General features: G+C 39.2%; 2 protein-coding genes across 3 annotated transcripts; one reads left to right on the top strand and one right to left on the bottom strand.

Annotated features, from left to right (window-relative positions):
• Positions 1-118: 118 nt before the first annotated feature.
• Positions 119-8,045, top strand: LOC111661001 (selenocysteine insertion sequence-binding protein 2). Its single transcript, XM_023414458.2, has 18 exons — positions 119-278; positions 994-1,109; positions 1,238-1,394; positions 1,483-1,558; positions 1,729-1,943; positions 2,068-2,152; positions 2,245-2,339; positions 2,995-3,141; positions 3,286-3,375; positions 3,459-3,560; positions 3,657-3,792; positions 4,002-4,168; positions 4,266-4,395; positions 4,526-4,703; positions 4,877-5,097; positions 5,204-5,358; positions 5,501-5,696; positions 5,910-8,045. The coding sequence occupies exons 1-18, from the start codon at positions 270-272 to the stop codon at positions 6,035-6,037; spliced, it is 2,403 nt and encodes an 800-aa protein (XP_023270226.1). The 5' UTR covers positions 119-269; the 3' UTR covers positions 6,038-8,045.
• A 334-nt stretch (positions 8,046-8,379) lies between these two features.
• LOC111661002 (prolactin receptor-like) lies at positions 8,380-17,282 on the bottom strand. 2 transcript variants are annotated; one of them, XM_023414460.2, is made up of 9 exons: positions 17,106-17,282; positions 15,285-15,454; positions 14,564-14,696; positions 12,921-13,090; positions 11,652-11,818; positions 10,959-11,100; positions 10,769-10,859; positions 10,609-10,678; positions 8,380-10,522 (listed from the first exon to the last, which is right to left on the bottom strand). In XM_023414460.2, the coding sequence occupies exons 2-9, from the start codon at positions 15,343-15,345 to the stop codon at positions 9,677-9,679; spliced, it is 1,680 nt and encodes a 559-aa protein (XP_023270228.1). In that variant the 5' UTR covers positions 15,346-15,454; positions 17,106-17,282; the 3' UTR covers positions 8,380-9,676. The 2 variants fall into 2 exon arrangements, with proteins under 2 accessions (XP_023270228.1, XP_023270227.1); XM_023414459.2 differs by having other exon boundaries at positions 15,285-15,373; positions 17,106-17,281.
• Positions 17,283-17,710: the final 428 nt, after the last annotated feature.

Raw genomic sequence — 17,710 nt, 5'->3', positions numbered from 1 at the left:
AGTTAATTGTTTGTAATTTTTGTGAAGCTTGTAACGCTGTGAAGGCAGAAGATGTCGCTGTAACCTCTCCTGACCGCACACAATGTAAACATCAGCTGTTCCCATCAGGCTCATGTAGCGGCTATGCTATCAAACAGGTTGCTGCGGCGGGTTAGCCAACACGCTGTAGGCGCACACATATGAGGTGTCATTGTAACTGGCAGTCTGACAACACATGGAAGATCGAGTGAACATACGGAGATGCGACTGCGTCTAAGAAAAAGCTGAAGATGGACAAGGTAGTTTACGAAAAATATTGCTTTTGCCTGTTTTTTTTGTTTTTTTTTGCTATCTAGCATGCTAGCCTGTTACGCTAACGTACGCTGATGCATGTAGCTGACCATAAGCTAACTTTATGCAAACTTTAGCTGTTATAACCATGAGTAGAGCATACTTATAGGTTAACCGCTGCTTTGACCACACAATTGAGCTGTTTGTTGAGACGTGTTGTAAAACATTGGCTTTGCCTGGTTACCCAAAAGTTATGAATGTGTAACATTAGCTGGATGTTAATTTGAGCTAAATAAATGAGCTAATACTTAGCTAACTGTACTTGAGTCAAGTTAAGCTTAGCACATTTCATTGAATGAAGTATGAATCTAAAACATAGATTAAGTGATCGGATCATTTAAAATAACTTTAACTGTGGCAATAGACGGCTTTTTTTTACTTGAACTGGAGCCAACGTGATTGCCAAAGGTCGCATTCAAGCAGACTGTTGAGCAAACTGTTATCTGCTGTCCAGTCTTTTCCCCTTATCGCTGTTTTAAATATCTGTCAAGCATACATGACATAATCAAAAAGGAAAGGAAGGAAACAACAACAAACACAGGCTTAGTGTGTATATATGCATATGTCCATGAATGGATAAAGGATAGATATTTGGTTATTAACAAATTGTCTTTCTTTTGCGTGTGGGTGTTTTTTTTGTTGTTGTTTGTTTTGGCTGTCCAGTCTTTTGACCCTAAACACCAGAGGAGACAGAGAAAGGAGCAGGCAGAGCTACACACAGCCTCATCACCAACCCTGATGTTACCAAATGCTTATGTTTCTGACCAGATTTCAAGAGGGTAGGAAGATGATGACATAATATTTATATAATATTTCTGTTCTGGTCAAAGTAGCCTGTCATTTGCTCTACCTAATGGCCTGGAACATGTGTGTAAATTATTCAACTGCTTATTTGTGACAAATTTAGATCCTTGCTAAGGAACCGGTCAGGTCAGAGCCCAAACCAAGCAAGAAGAAGTGGAGATGTACCAAGGAGTTATGGCTACAGCAACAGCCGTCGTGTTAGAGAGACCAGTGATGATTTTCTACAGAGAGACAGGTCCGTACAGGATCCACAAGCAAAGGTTGGTTTAATTTTAAGTTTAAGAAAACTAAATCAAAGAAAACTGTCTTCATGAAATTATTTTCAGTGATTTTCATGTATCTCCACAGGCATCAAAAAGCAACAATGACTCTTCTGCTCAAAGTGGCAACATGGGCAAGATCACAATGGATCCACAGAGGAGAGGTAGTTTTCACACATGGCAGCCAAATGGAGAATTTTTCTTTCTTTTTTTTTCTTTTTCAAAAAATATTCGCCAGAAATCTTTTTTTTCCTCCTTTGATTTCCCTCACTCTAGTCAGGGAAAATGATTTTGTAGCAAACTTTTGGAATCACATTTTGTAATTGATCCCCAGGTTTTAGAGGTGCCAGATCTGCCCCAAACTCTGCAGGGAGGTCAAAACCAGCACAGACCGACTTCGTCCCGTTCGAGGTGAAGATGGCCGACTTCCCAGAGTTGGCTGGTGTTTCGCTGGGCAAAGCAGGCGCTTCTCTTGTTCAGAAAGAGTGCTGGGGTCCAGCTCCTCCATCCACGAGCCCTCAAACGCAAACCTCGTCATCTGCCTGGAAGGTGAGCTCACTGACATATCAGATGGGATATTGTGTAAGAGTTAGTGGTGAATGCTTCACTTACATAGAGTTATACTCTGAATGAATTTGGTGTTACACTGCAACTGTAATTTTCTGTTGAATAGGTTGGCAGGAGAGGATCGCCAGCACAGCCTGATCCCCAACCAAGTGCCATTAATGTTAAGCCAGACTCCCCTGTCATCCCACCAGGTAGGATGAAACAACTCATCATCAGTCTTCCAATGACTTTAATGCAAAGGCAATAATGTTTCAGATATTTGTTTATCCTTTTTTGTGAACAGGTCAGCTGGTGGTGACATCATGGGCTAACGTCGCCTCTCAGCCTCCGAAGAAACTCGTCCCTAAAGAGAATACAATCAGCAGCAACCCCATGCAGGTTAAATGACTGATGTGAATGTAATGTGATTTCAAATCCTAACTGAAAGGGCTCCACATCACATATTTACAAATGACTTCTGCATATTTCAGAGATACACTATGTTCAGATTTCCATCATTCCATCTTTATTTTCTGTGATGAATTGTGCTTTTCTTTTGTGGACGTCTGTTATAAAATAAACCAAATGTTATGCTTTTAGGAAACAAAGATCAGCTGATGTATTGTTATCAAATTTTTACTGTACATAAACTATATGAATTAATTAGATATACAGAAAAACTTGATCAGCATTAAACAACTTGCTCAGATGCAGAAATGTCCAGATTTCAGTTAGAAAAATCAAACATATTTGATTTAACTTGGACTCTCTGATAGTCTAATTGGTGGGAGAGCTTTCAATCGTAAAATCCTAAGAAGGCTTTAATTCATGTTGTGTGTTTCTGTCTTTTCTCATTACATATTTTTAAGCATGAAGAATTACCATCAGTAAACTGTTCATTGTGGCTGGTTTCATGTGTGGCTCTTTTGTGTGTGCAAGCACTAGGCCACTTTCCTTGGTAATAAATCATAGTTGTCAGCTAAACCTTTGGGTTTTCGTGCATTGCCATGTGTTTCAATGTTATATTCTGTCCCCTTATTTTGCATCTTATCAGACGGACGAAATGGCTGCACAGCAGGAAGAGGGCACCCCAGGGAAGAAAAAACGAAAGAAAAAGAAGAAGAAGGCTAAAGTTGCCGGCGAAGATGCAGAAGCGGAGTCAGAACAATCAGTAATTTATCAGGAGCCTCCAAAATTTGAGGTAAATAAAAAATAGTTTCTGTGTTTTCATTTGATCGAAAAACAAAACCCATTCATAAGCATTTTTTTAAATTTTCAAAATAGGTGTAGGTTTCTTTTAAATGTTGGATGGAAGATCATTTTTGTTGTTTTTTTGTCTTGTCAGGATGAAGAGGAGTTTCCAGGCTTGACTCCTGCTTTTACTGGAACTGATAGATTGATAAGCTACAGCAATGCAGCAAAGCTATGCAATGAGGTGAATTTATCCTTTGAGATGTTTTCACATCAAAATGAAGTAGATAGTCTGTAATATTCAAAATCTGTGTTGCCTTTTTTAAGGAAACCCAAAGAGAAGGAGGTCATCATCAGTCCGTAGACCAGAACAAGGAAAAATCATCTGCAGCAAAAGCTCTGCCCACAGAGACAAATAAAAAATTACAGGTTTGTATTTTCAGATTACTTTCAAATAAACTCCTTTTAAAATTATCCAAGAAAAGGTCTGGTTTGTACTCCTGTTCTTGGTCTCTTGATTTGTAGAAAGCAGAAAAGATGTCTGGTGGGAAGAAGAGCAAAGTTCCTGTTCAGCTGGACATCGGAAATATGTTGGCTGCTCTGGAGAAGAAGCAGCAATCTCAAAAAGCCAAGCAAGACGCCAAACCAGTCATTCTCTCAGGTGGGTTATGGTCAGCATCTCTGCTTCACAGGGTTCCTCATTTGTCTTCGTCTCAAATAAGAATAATTTAAAGGTATATTTTGGCTGATTACTCATTTAAAAAGACATTCTAAGGGTGATGTTTACAGATTCAGAGCTGTAGGTACAAGGTCTTAAAATGTAGCCCAGAGTAAATGTTTTTTTTTTTTTTTTAATTAATTTCTTTAAAGTTGGAGGGGGACTACCTGTTGTCCAGAAGCAGCCGTCAGTGCAGAAGAAGCTGCCCTGGCAGCACGATAAAATTGCACACAACCCCCTGGACTCCACCAGCCCTTTGGTGAAGAAAGGAAAACAGAGAGAGGTCCCCAAAGCCAAGAAACCCACTCCTCTTAAGAAGGTAAGTCCACTCACTTTCTCAAGAACAAATACTGATGTTCTACAAGAAAGTTTTTCAGCAGTACAACCTTGTTAGTTTATTTCTGTCTGATCCTCAGGTCATTTTGAAAGAAAGGGAGGAGAGGAAACAGAGACGTTTGCTGGAGGAGAGAGGTCTGCTGCCTGAAGATGAGTTCAAACCTGCTAATGATCCTGCAGACGAAGAGCAGTGTGATACAAATGCCACAGGTCAGAGCAATCATGTGAAAAATAAAATACATTTGAGTCCTGTGATAAGTAAACACAGCTGCAAGAAGGTGAAGGAAATCTTTGATTCTAGCTAATATTTGATCTGTATTTTGTGCTTGTCAAACCTCAGATGAGGTTGGGAGTCCTACAGAGGAGCTTGATGATCAGTCTGAGTTTAATGGTGCAAATCAGACACTGAAAGAGGGTGACGAGGAGGCCACCAAAGATGAGACAATAGAGCAACACACCACCTCACCTGTGCCCTGCTCAGTCAGTCAACCCAAAATCCACAGCAGGAAGTTCAGAGAGTAAGGATGCAAAAGCTATTTCCCTGTAAACTCAGGCACAATACTAATCTTTGTTGGTCTAGGTTGTTTGTGTTTTTGTTGACACACACATTAGAAAACTTTTAGTCCCATGGAATTGAATCGCTGTTTTTGTCACATTTTTAATTTGAAATGTATATTGTTGTACATGTCAGCTACTGCAGCCAGATGCTGAGCAGAGACGTGGATGAGTGTGTGACGACTCTGCTAAAGGAGCTGGTTCGTTTCCAGGACCGCCTGTACCAGAAGGACCCCATGAAGGCCCGCATGAAGAGACGAATCGTGATGGGGCTCAGAGAAGTCCTGAAGCACCTCAAACTCAGGAAAGTCAAGTGTGTCATCATCTCACCTAACTGTGAACGGATCCAATCCAAAGGTACTGTGTCCTTGTGAGAGCTTCACGGTTTGTCATTAGGAAGTTTTCAGGAGTTTATTTTATACAGTCTTAGAATTTTCTCTTAATTTGTGTGTACCTATCACAGGTGGCCTGGATGAGGCTCTCCACACCATCATCGACACATGTCGTGAACAGGGGGTGCCATTCGTATTTGCACTCTCTAGGAAAGCTTTGGGCCGCTGCCTCAACAAGGCAGTTCCTGTCAGTCTTGTGGGCATCTTCAACTATGACGGTGCACAGGTCAGATTTAGTACACACTAATCCCTGTTCTGGAAATTAGCTTTAATGTTATTACTATGAGAATACCCACAAATGATTTTTGACCTTGAAAGATAATCTAAAAGCTAAGATAAACTAAAAGAGTCGTCTTTCTTACTCACAGGACTACTACCATAAGATGATTGAGTTGTCGTCTGAGGCCAGGAGAGCCTATGAGGTGATGGTGTCGAGCCTGGAGCAGACGGGCCAGACAGAGGCAGAGCAGGCAGTGAACATGGAGGAAGAGCTGCAGATCAGCAGCCTGGCAGAGGAGGCTGTGCCCAGTCCTGACACCACACAGCCAGAAGAACCAGAATACAGTAAGTGACTGTCCCAACCCAATATTGGTGATATCTGCTGTTTGGTCTGACAAGATCAAATTAAGTAACAGGTGTAATTTTGTGATTTAACCAGTTAAATCCACTATAGGGGAAATGTAGTTGAATAAGAGAAGAGTTAGTGGATACAACAGATTTCAAAGTCAGAAAATAAAAATAAAATAATTATCTTTTTGTTTTGTTTTTTTCTCCCAGTAAAAATTTGGAAGAAAATGTTGGAGAAGGAGTACAACCATAAGTTTTTGAACTTTGAGGAGCAGCTGAGCTCCATACACTTGGACAGTGAATGTACTGATAACACTGATGAAGATGTGAAGAGTTGACAGTGGTAAAGCACTCCGTGCCTAAAATATGGACCCACTCATGCTTCATCACCAGCATAGGAGAAACTAGGATGGACTAAGCAGCACAAAGGGTTCTGCTGCAGTGGTTCTGAACCTGGGGATTTTTGTCAGGAAATTCATCATGTTGCCAGTATCTGCAGTGAATTCTGATTTTCTTTAAGTAATATTTTTGTGTTTGAGTTCAAGATAAATGGGCAAAGCTGTGTATATTAAGAGTATGTGTGTGTGTGTGTGTGGGTGTAGAGGAGGCTAAAAACTGGAGAGGTTAACCACTGACTTACTAGGACCAAAGTTGTCACTTGAAGAGATCCCACAATATGAATTTTCAGCTATGTTGTCTGTGAACATACCTTGAGGATGTGTAGGGGTTTATGCACTGAATGTGTGTAAAATATCAATCAGTTGTTAAAGAATAAGAAAGAATCAGTGGTAATTTGGTTATAGACTTCAGCTCGACGGCTACTGTGTTACATTTTTTGGTTCTCTTATTAATTAATTAACTTCACTTCAACAGGAACACAAATAGTAGGAAATGAGATGATAGAGGAGGAATGACATGCAACAAAAATCTGTCGCCAGGCTCAGGTCAGCATTTGAAATCAGGGCTGAAATCAGGGCCAGTTAGACGATGAGCTTGTGAAATTATGGTTGTCCATCACCCTTTGTAAAACTTTAGGAAAAATAGACTGCATACGATTTCTGAATGTAGAAAAGATTTGTGGTTGTTTTGAGAAACTCAGTGCTCAAAGTTCCCACACTGCATGACACTGAGGTCACACATGGACACAAACCCTGCTTTTTCGTACATCTGACTTAAATGTGTTTCAATTCCAATTACATGGGGTATATACTATATGTTATCCTTATTGCATGTTGTTTTTTTCAATTGGTATACAAGAAAACTAAATACTAATATTAACAAGAAATTATACAGTACTTAGCTGTTGGACGACAGTCAAATCGAGACTTTAAAAATGCAGCTGTTTAAGTTTTTGGTACACAGCTTGTGTTCTTGTGTACTGTCACAGTTTGGGAACTTTTTGACCTTTTTTGAGGCCACAGTCATAAACCCCCAGGCCACAATGACAACCTAGTTTCATTTAAAAGCTAGAAATGTAGCTATGTTCTTATTTTGCATAAGAATTTTTTTTTTTTTTATATGACGTCAGAAATTTTTTTTTTTTTTTAAATCCTGATTGCACTACATAGTAGAGCCTCTGTTTTTGATAGCACAGGTACTACGCACTATATGTAGGACTGCCTATGATTAGGTTCTTTTTAACAGGAAAAACACCTAAATAATAAGGAACATTGCCTGTTGTTAATTTGACTCAGTTGAAATCATGTTTAGTAAGTCTTCTGTTGTCCCACATGCGGAGGAAAAGTAAAAAATAAAATAGCAAAATGATTTTGATAAAAGGAAAAATGACGGTAATATAAAGTGCTAGGTGACAATCACGTTAAAAGAAGCAATAAATTAAATAATTTGAAAGTCAGAATTAGAAGGTGTATATGATTATGACCTATGAAGACTTAAAAATTGCAGATATCATTTCGAATATAAACATTTCAGTTGTGGAAAGGTGTCTGGTGTGGTAAAAAAGAGTTTGTATGTTTGTATTGGATTGGATTCATGCAAGGTAGAGATGGCCAAATGCCAAAGTCTTGCTCAAGTCTTGGTACAGTTCTATCAAGTAGAACTTGGTAGTTCCATACCAACATGATGTTGTACCGAAAGTTATATTTTGTGATTCATCTCTTTTATAAATCATTGAATATAAACTCTGTATGTAAAATGGAGCATAGACAAATTTCCAAGGAGAATGGAGAATATAATTTTTATATTAATAGTCAGATGGTTTCTTTTTTATAATGCATTAAATAGGAAATAACAATTTTAGCAGAGGTGGGGTTGATTTATTGTCTTCTCCAAAGTAAATATCAATGTAAATTGTCATTTGCATAAAGAAGACAAATACAGTATTTACTTTGAGTGAGTGGGTAATGAATATACAAGAGGAATAGTAGTGGACCACGTACACTTCCCTGAGGAACCCCTAATATAACAGACAGAGGTTAGATAACTAAAGCTAAGCACCTGGGAATTGTTTAAATAAATATAAAAAGAAAATTGGGGAAATTTCGAATTGGGTCTGTTGTCATTGAAATGATTTATATTTGTTGATATATATCACACTAAATAATTGAATTTTGATTTGAATAAAGTATCTTGGGAAATATTTTAGTTATATCCGCAACGGTCAATTTACTCAAGTTTTGTTTATTTGAATTAAGGAAAAGAAGAAACATCTTCCATGGGATAATTTTTAGTACTTTACTTCCACAAATAGAGCAGAGACACAAAAAGTCATGTTTACTCTAAGTTTCTATCCTTAACCTGAGGCAGGAAAAAAAAATCCTGAGTTTAAACTGCACTATGAAGAGTGCAACACAAGACCAGACATGGTGCTTAAAATGTACGACACAAACAAACATTTTAAAATGTCTATCTTTGCTTCTATGAAACAATTATCATTAGATGTAATTTGTATTAATGCATTTGAATCCTCTTACTTCTTCTCTCCCTAAATTAATATAAAAAGAAGATTATCTCTTTTTAAATCCCACATACAATGTGATGTAAAGTAGCCTGTATTGGCCCTACATTTGAAATGTTCATTCCAAAATGATTTCTTGTCTCTCATAACATAACTAGGAAATGGATATTTTTTAAAACGGATCAATCCTTTTGGAATGAAACTTGATATCAAAAACGAGTTACAGGAAGTCATTCTTTAAAAATCAGTTGCATTAAGTGTCATGCAAAAAGAAAAAAATTGTTTATGATGATTAGACTACTGACATTTTTGTGTGCAGTCCTATTTTTACTTTTTCCAGATCAATTCCTATTAAAGCCATGTAATGTCATCTCATTTAAAATTTTAGTTGTAGGTTTAGTGTGAGTGCAGTGCAGTTTCCTTTTCTTTTGTACACACCCCAGATAAACCAGAATGACCTGAGGCAAAAGCAACGCACTGCAACACCTTATGTAATTTTTTCATGGCCACTTACAACTCTCCAACTAGTATTCTGTGTTGCCGAAGCCTGATATAGCTTAATGTTTATCGGGTATAATCTTTACCATGTTCACAATCTTAAAGTTATTCTCTAAGGACTTTGAATGTATGTAACAAAATAGATATTTCACACAAAACCAAAAATGTCAGTCTCCTCAGCAAATCAATTAAGATTCACCTCCTGGGAACCAATACCAGAACAGAATTAAGTGGCCATCCACTGCCACGATATTTCACTGAACAAGTGGAAAATTTAAAACTCAGAGGATCATTGGTGTCATTGGAATTCAACCTCAAGAAACCATAAATATCTGTGGCAAATATCACAGCAATCCTTCAAATAGTTGTCGAGATATTTCACTCTGAACCACATGGTGCAGAGGAAACGTAAGGGGATCATAAAAGCCAGTCCTGTTCCTCTGGTGACCATGAATGTCTGCATCAAATGTCATGGCAATCTATCCGAAAGAAATAACAAAAATATAGAATATAACTATTTCTTTTATCATTAAAACCCTAGTAAAATAACTAGGGGCATCAGTCATTTGTTTTTGGACATAGCATGTGAAACAAAACCTTCCATTAAAGATGGTGCAGGGGTAGCATCTACGTATCCGCTACAGATTAGTTCTGTGCACACTCCCAGTTTACCGGGCCCAGTAAAGTGGGAGTCCTTCTGATTGGTGCAGTTTGTGTAGTGGTTACCCTTCTCCCTACAGGAAGAGTCAGCTGAGACATTTTGTCTCTGCAGGAGGATCGTATTGGCACCGTCCACCTCTTTCACCCTGCTGTAGTCCTCTGGTATGTTCTCCTCTTGTCTCTGAACATCCATGTATGCTGTGACTTTTTCTTTCTGGAGGATGAGAACATTGTCACCGTTCACCTCCTGCATTCTGCTGTAGTCCTCCTCTTTCACACCCACCTCCTGTATGTTCTTGTGTCTCTGAATATCCACATAACCGCTGTTTGTCAGAGGTTGGACAGCGTTCTCAGCAGCACCGTTGTGATTTGATGGACTCTGATCTGTCGCCTCTCTGTTTACAAAGCTTACACTTGGGCACAGCTGTTTCTGAGTTGGCAGCTGGGGTGGCTCCCCTGAGAGCAACGTAATGCTTTTTACAAAGTTGTCTATTTCTTTCTTTCTTTCCTCATCCTTGTCCCAGTCACTTTGGCCTGGAGACGACTCCTTACATTGGATTTCCAAGTCTAAGTGGAAGCCAGTGGGAATAATCAAGCTTTTCTTCCTTTTTTGAGAACTTGAAGGGTTTGGCAGAAGTCCGTCATCAGACACGATTAGGTACTCCTCTATCTCGTCCTTCCAGGCCACCGAAGGAGGAAAGCTCTGGTTGATTATCAGGGCATTGATTATGTCTTCAGATCGCCCCCTCTGTAAGGGTTAATAAGGAGTAATTCAGTAGATTGTTAACACGGTCAAAACACGTTTTTGGAAATACAACGCTGATGCAGCCTTACCTTCAGAAGTTGGACATCAAGTCCTCGGATCTTTGGACCAGGAACAGGGGCCAGAAGACACTTCTTCACACTGAGAAACAAAAGAAATTGTCCATATCATCCTGGTTTATAAAGAGTATATATTAAGAGTTGTATATCATTCTTTGCGGGAGATACATACTATTTCCTCTTCATGACAAAGATACACATTGCTGTTGTAAATGGAACTGCAGAGAGGATAGACACCAATATCCAAAAGTATTTCTGAGCATCTAAAGAAAAAAGATGTTTTTATTGATTAGTAGTAACTTGATACAGTTGCCACCTTGAAGTAAAAGCCAAAGATGGAGCAAATAACTTCAGTGACTCACAGTTTGGGGTTTTCACAGAGGTAAAGTGGCTCCACTCGCTCCAGGAGCCGTGGTCTAATGCACAGCGCACCTGAACTATGTACAGTACACCAGGATTGATGTTGTACAGGTTGAACTGGGTTTGTGTACCTGACGTGTACTCCTAGAGAGAGAGGGCCAAAAAAAAACCACACACACATGAATCACCCAACAGTTCGCCTTGTACCCATGTAAAGGTTACATTTGGGTAGTTGCAAATACATTTGTTTTACCTGAATCTGTGGTGGTCTGTAATGATTCCAGTACAATGATACACTGATTTATTATATGCTAACTGCGTGCTAGCAAATGTTTGGGTAGTGCATACTACATACGGTTTGTGTGTAGTCACAGCAATTGACAGTCCTGGTCATTTTCTTGACAAAATTACTTATCAAAATTGTTGCAGATAGTCAATTAAGTCGATTGAAATATTAAATCTTTTCAGCTCTAAAACAAAGCTATAACAACATGACAACATGACTTGACAAGATGGATTTAGTAAGTGTGTCTTGTTTTCTGCAAAAAAAGTCCTGTCAGTCCATTTGACTGGTTACATGTAGATCACAGACTGTACCTTTTTAAAGGCTCCTACTGTTCCTTCCTGCACAAAGCAAACACAATGTGCAGCACTTCTCAAGTGAACCAATGAGCTACTGTTTGTTTTGGACTCACCTTCCACCCATTGCTGTTTTCTTGTTGGACTCTTAGTTCGTATTTGATGGTGACCCAGCCGGACTTGGTGTCTGTGTCATAGGGATGCTCCCATCTGATATGGAGGTATGGATTGTCCTCTATCTTCATCACCTGCAGAGTGACGTTTTCTGGAACGTTGGGCTTCACTGTCGAGCGCAGACAGAACAAGACTAAGAGACCACAGCCACACAAACACAGAGCTTGAGCTAAATGCTAATGTCAGCATGCTAACATTTGCTTATTAGCAGTAAAAGCCAAGTACAGCTGTTGCTGATGCAGGTATTTGATTAAAAAATAAAAGTATTGCACAACTTGGAATTTTGGCCTGATAATGGAAATAGCTTGAATGAATGTTTGTACCAAATGTCAAAGCAATCCATTCAATAACTGTTGAGTAACTTCACTGGGTGAGTGAAAGCTGGCCTGTTGGTATTGCTGCAAGAAGGGTCAGGGGTCACAAAAGTCATTAGGAGTCATATCTGGTGATCACGAATGAATGTTTGTCAACCCCTCAAATAGTTCTTGAGATATTTCACTCTGGACTGACCACCAAAAAAACATAAAGGCCACAGAAAACATAAAATAAAGTACGTTTTGAATATTTGATACAGAGTAGGTTTAGATCCCTGGGACAAAATCTGATGCAGTGGAGTTAATATTTTATTCCATGGGACAAGACTCAGCTTGAAATATACTGTAAGTACAGTGCATGGCGATCACATGCGCATCTGCCTGCATAACCAAACAAAAGGTGTGAAATTTGATCTGTAGACAAGTTTTACACCGGGCACAAACCTGTTCCATCTCATTCTGTTCATGTTTTCATTTGTACCTTACGTCTGTCAGTCAGTACTTTTCCATTCCTTACGAAGCTCAAGAAAGCTGCATCGCCAATAAAGCTGAGCCAATCATTAGTTCAAACAATACGGATCATTTTTCTACTGTGTCAACCTCTACTTTAACAAATACGCAGATATAGTAGTAGTCAATAGTTCAAAGTGTATCTCTGCCACAAAAACACAGCTGAGCTAAGTGGATTAAGCTGTTCTTCATTATTAGTAATAATGGGGTTTTTTTATGCTTTATGGTATCAGTTAATGTCAGTGAAACATTATACATTTCTTTTCATTTAAACATCTTGACACAAACTTTTTGACCTTACAGATTTTTTAACTCTCAGTAGCTCTCTCTTGAGATTTGATTTATTTAACTCCTCTAAATCATTTTTCCTTGAGAATAACAACTTACCAATTTCCATTACGTCCATCTTAAAGACGTCTGAAGTGGCATTCCCAAGGGCATTGGAGGCCACCACTGACAGGTAGTAATCGACCCAGATGGAGGTGTGGTCCTTGTCAAAGAAACAGGAGTTCCTCCCTGCCGAGCGGTAGTCTGGACACTCCTGTGTTCCCTCCAATCTGCATACAGACAAAACAAGACCTTTACTGACCAGGATATGGGCGATTGTTGCTCAGGGCATTTAGCTGACATACACATCCATAACTGTGCTCTGAGCAGTAAATACATGTTAGCAGTCAATAAACAAGCACAGGGCTCAGGTGATAGCGACTTTATTATAACGAATTATGAGTCAGGTGACCACTGCAACGTGATCCCAAATGTTATTTTCTAAGAAACTAAACAAAATATCAAATGCATTTTTGACAATTTGAAATAATTAATTAATAATCCATGAGTAGTTCTGTCAGGCTGCACAGGTAAATGCTAACAAGCTCACAATCACAACGGTAGCATGCTGATGTTTAGCAGGTAGTGCATTCTGTGTGGCTGATGGGAATGTCATTAGTTTTGGCAGATATTTGGACATTAACTGAAGAATTAGACAAATAACAATGTTGACCTGATGGTCAGCATCAAGGGTCGAGTCACCACAGTCAGACCATGACTGTCTGCAAAATTTTGCAGTAATGCATCTAATAGCTGTTGAGATTTTTGGGTCTGGACAAAAGCAGTGGACCAACAGACTGAAGGTTTCCATCCTTGAAAAGTCTTAAATTGTCAGTGCTGGCATTTTGCCCTCAGGACAGGGCAAGTGAGGGTCACACAGTGTTTGATCTCTGCAGGTTCCACAGCAACAAAGATTTGTGCTCAGCTGACTGAGCACAAGTGTGTGAATAAGGGAGCTGGTAGTTTTCCACTCGCTGGTCTACAGCACTCCACTGACAACAACAGCAGCTTTACCGTCACCAGCTCTCAGTGTGAGTAATAAACTTGGTGGCCTAGTAGTTAAAGGATAATTCTGGTATTTTTAAACCCGGGCGGTATTTTTTCGATCTAAGTGATTAATAGGGACAAAAATGTTTTGACTCCAATATTGTCTGCTGTATCCGACAACCACGAAACAGATATAATGTAATTCAAGTTGCCATCTGTCTGTTGCAAAATATGTCCACTAAGTGCTTGTTTTTGCCACAGACAGGCTCAGATTGTTATTATAAGTGTCTGACAACATTATGGAAAGGATCCTTACAGAGACAGACCTTTTTGTTAAGTAAGATGCTTATTTTTTAACCATAAATAGCCGTTATATCATTTTATTCAAAGCCACCAGACTCCATTGACAAAATAAAAGTCATTTTACTTTAAGAGGATGGGAGTTGCTGGTGTGACTTTCAGTGGTGGAAGAAGTATTCAGATCCCTTATTTAAATGAAAGTACCAGTACAAAAATGCTTCATTACAAGAGGACCAATTCTAAACATTTTTGTCCCTACTGATCATTTAGACCCAGGTTTAGAAATACCAGAATTATCCTTTAAGACACACACAGTAGAAATGAAATCCTGGTCCATTGGGCACATTTGTTGTATGTCATGTTTTTGACATGAATATTAAATTAAAAAAACAAAACCAAACAAAACTTGCACTGACTTTTCTGTCTCATAGTAGAGGTGGTGCGTGGTCAGCAGCCCACCGTCGGAGCCCGGCTTCCACCAGCAGGTAAACGTCTCCTTCTCTGGGGACCTGCAACCGAGCAGGACTGGTTTCCCCGGTGGAGACATGCCTGGCAACACATGATACAAACATGCATCAGCTCCTAATGCCCAATAATACAAGAAAAAAGAGAAACTTTGGGAGGGGAAAACTATGATTGAAATAACATATGAGCTGGTTCAAATTACAGTCACAGTCACTCAGTGGTATTTAGCCATGCAGACAGTTTTGGTTTTATTTGGTTTTTCATTGGTAAGAAAACTTCAGAATTCATTGATAATCCATAGAAGATGCTGTGAACAGTTTTCAGTTGGTTAATTAGTTTCTTTGAGCTTAGGAGATGATAATTAAGTAAGAAATACAATGATGCACAGACATTAGTTGTCTGTAAGCTAACCATGACCATGTGACAGTGTGTCTATATGTTTGCCTTCAGCTCAGCCTCAACCAGGAATGCAAATTATTTCTGTTATTTCCCTTGTCTCATATTTTCCGTTTGTCTCTGGACGTTTATGAAACACATTCATAAAACCTATTGATAAGTTCAAAGTTTTCATATTTTATATTTTCACTCCCACTGTCACATCTTGGTGCTGCTTCTCTGACTTTGCATGTACTTAAGTTTTATCTTTTTCTTTTTTCGTGTTTTTCAACTTACTGTTGGACTCGGCAGCTGCAGACAGCAGCAAGAGCAGCGTCAACCCAAGATCTCTCCTCATCCTGACACAAACTGTCAGGCTGTGGGCCCTAAAAAACGAAGTGACATCACCAGCATGTGGTTAATGAGGTGATGTGAACCCGTGACTTGGCTGCGTCTCTTGTTTTTACCTAAAACAAGGACATATGACAGAACAACAAACACAACCAATAATTATTTGTACATGTTGTAGCCAACACATACAGACCTCTACAGCCGTCGCATGGTATCATGAAACAAGATACTATTAAAAATAAGTGAGAATTAACATGCAAATTCTGATGTGACATACAACATACAAATTGTACAAATATACATTACGAGGTAGGAGTTATACTGGACGACTGTGACAACCATGAAGGGCGGATTATTCTTTATCCTGCTGGTATTTTATTTATTTAATATCTGTAACTACCAAACCTTAAATCTTCATTCCAGGAATGTAATTCACCAATATATATCGATTTCGAAGGATAAATACTACACATATTTTAAAACTCATTTGACTCACAAATGTTGCTCTCTGTTGTAGTTTGAATGGATTTTTCTTGCACTTCCTCATTCCTATGAGCTCATCTTCATTCAGATCCACCATTGATAACGATTACACACGCAGGCAACAGAATGACAACACATTTAGCTAAAACTTCCTATTTGCTTCAAAGTCATGTGCTGGTTTTCTGCAGGTTTTTGGACTCTTTGGAAATACACTAGAGGCAGAGTTGTTGGCTCAAAGCAGATATGTTCCCTGGCTCAGACTCTGGCCTGTTCTGCCTTCCTGCTCTTTGCTGTGTAACAACCTTGAAATGCTTGATGCAATTAGTCACCTGAAGAGGTGTGGGAAAGCTTCCTTCACTGTCCTACCAGCCTGTAATTTACAGCATACCATTAAGAGGTCACACCTTGTCACTGACAGTTTTTTTTTTTGTTTTAATGTACAGTAACCACAGAGGCAACAGCCCAGTTTCATGCTGCAACACCTACTCTGACAAGTTCTAACAGGATCACTTGAGCAAGGTGACATCTGGACGAGGGCTATTTCTCAAATCTGACAAAAGACAAGCAAGCCTAGATGTCAAATCTAACACCCAAACCTAAATATTCTATTTTACACTCAGACTATGCAGCATACCTGGGGTAAAACTATTTTACATTTACTTTAATATTATAGAACATTAATATTATTTTGTCATTATTATAGAAACCCATACCTTATGGCCATTCATGATCTAAATTACACAGCCAAATGACTGGAATAAATGTCATATTTAACACAGAGAAAATTTTATTTGGTTCTACATCGGAAAACAAAAAAAGTAAGTAGGCTACTGTTTTGTACTTCTGCTGGGAGTCACTATAACCTTACAGACAATAAGCTCAAGGCGAAAATGCCAACAAGCTGAACTGCAACTCCTACATTATTATGATTTGTCCGAAAGCAGAAAAAATAGATCCCCGATGCAGATGACTGGCAATGCTGACAATTTTTATTTTTCACATTTGACAATTTAAGCTGTTTCTATAATGGTTTTCTGTCTGGTGGACAAAATAATAGAAAAACATTACACTACAATTCAATATTTCACCATATGGCCACAGAAAAATTATGTTACAGTACGGCTAAACACTTCTTTCAATAGCAACTGAAGGGTAACAAGCCTCTTTAATACTTACTATCAAACGGTATTGCATAACATCGCACAACTAAGGTGTTCATGTTGTGACTACACCCTGCAGACCAACCTGTGGGCTCACTCACATCAACACCTGGCACAGACTCACCTCACACACCGGTGTAGGACGGGTGCCGACCTCCGCTTCTTCGTAAATGAACTACATGTAGCTGATGTTGACACAACCACAGAGGGAAAAGCAGACAATACAGTAGTCGACCTCCTCACACCTGACGGCCGGTGCGTTTCAAGTATGGTTCACTATGAGGAGCGGAGGTATCCTCTGAGTCATGTGAGAAGAAAAAAAAAAAGCGTTTGTTGTCGTCACGACCTTGTTCACCTGAGAACAGCCAAAGAGTGTAGCCGCGCGAGATGTCTCACTTCTGCAGGATTTCGTTGGAGAGGGGTCTGCGTGCAGTGCACACTCTTAGTGTAAGTGGGCATAACAACACATGTTGGCAAGATGGCAGTTTTAATTACTTTTTTTAAAAGGGCTATTTGTTAGTTTTCTCTGCCGCCAAATGTGGTTTCTAGCCAGGAGCGGGTGGTGGTGATGCTTGCTTGACAAGAGCTTCAGCCATTGTTACATTTACAACACAGGAGGTTATAACAAACCCTCCGAGCAGCACTACTTCTTCAGGACAGCCTGGACTTTATAATGAGTTGCTATCGGGACGGGCTGGTGCTAGCTGGTTAGCATGCTAGCCTCAGCAG

Source organism: Seriola lalandi, unplaced genomic scaffold (assembly GCF_002814215.2).
Source record: "Seriola lalandi dorsalis isolate HSWRI2012SDOR001 ecotype SW California unplaced genomic scaffold, Sedor1 jcf7180002054529, whole genome shotgun sequence".
In the NCBI taxonomy this organism is placed as follows: Eukaryota; Metazoa; Chordata; class Actinopteri; order Carangiformes; family Carangidae; genus Seriola; species Seriola lalandi.
The sequence above is the reverse complement of the archived record's forward strand: the minus strand, read 5'-3'. Positions and strand labels throughout refer to the sequence as shown.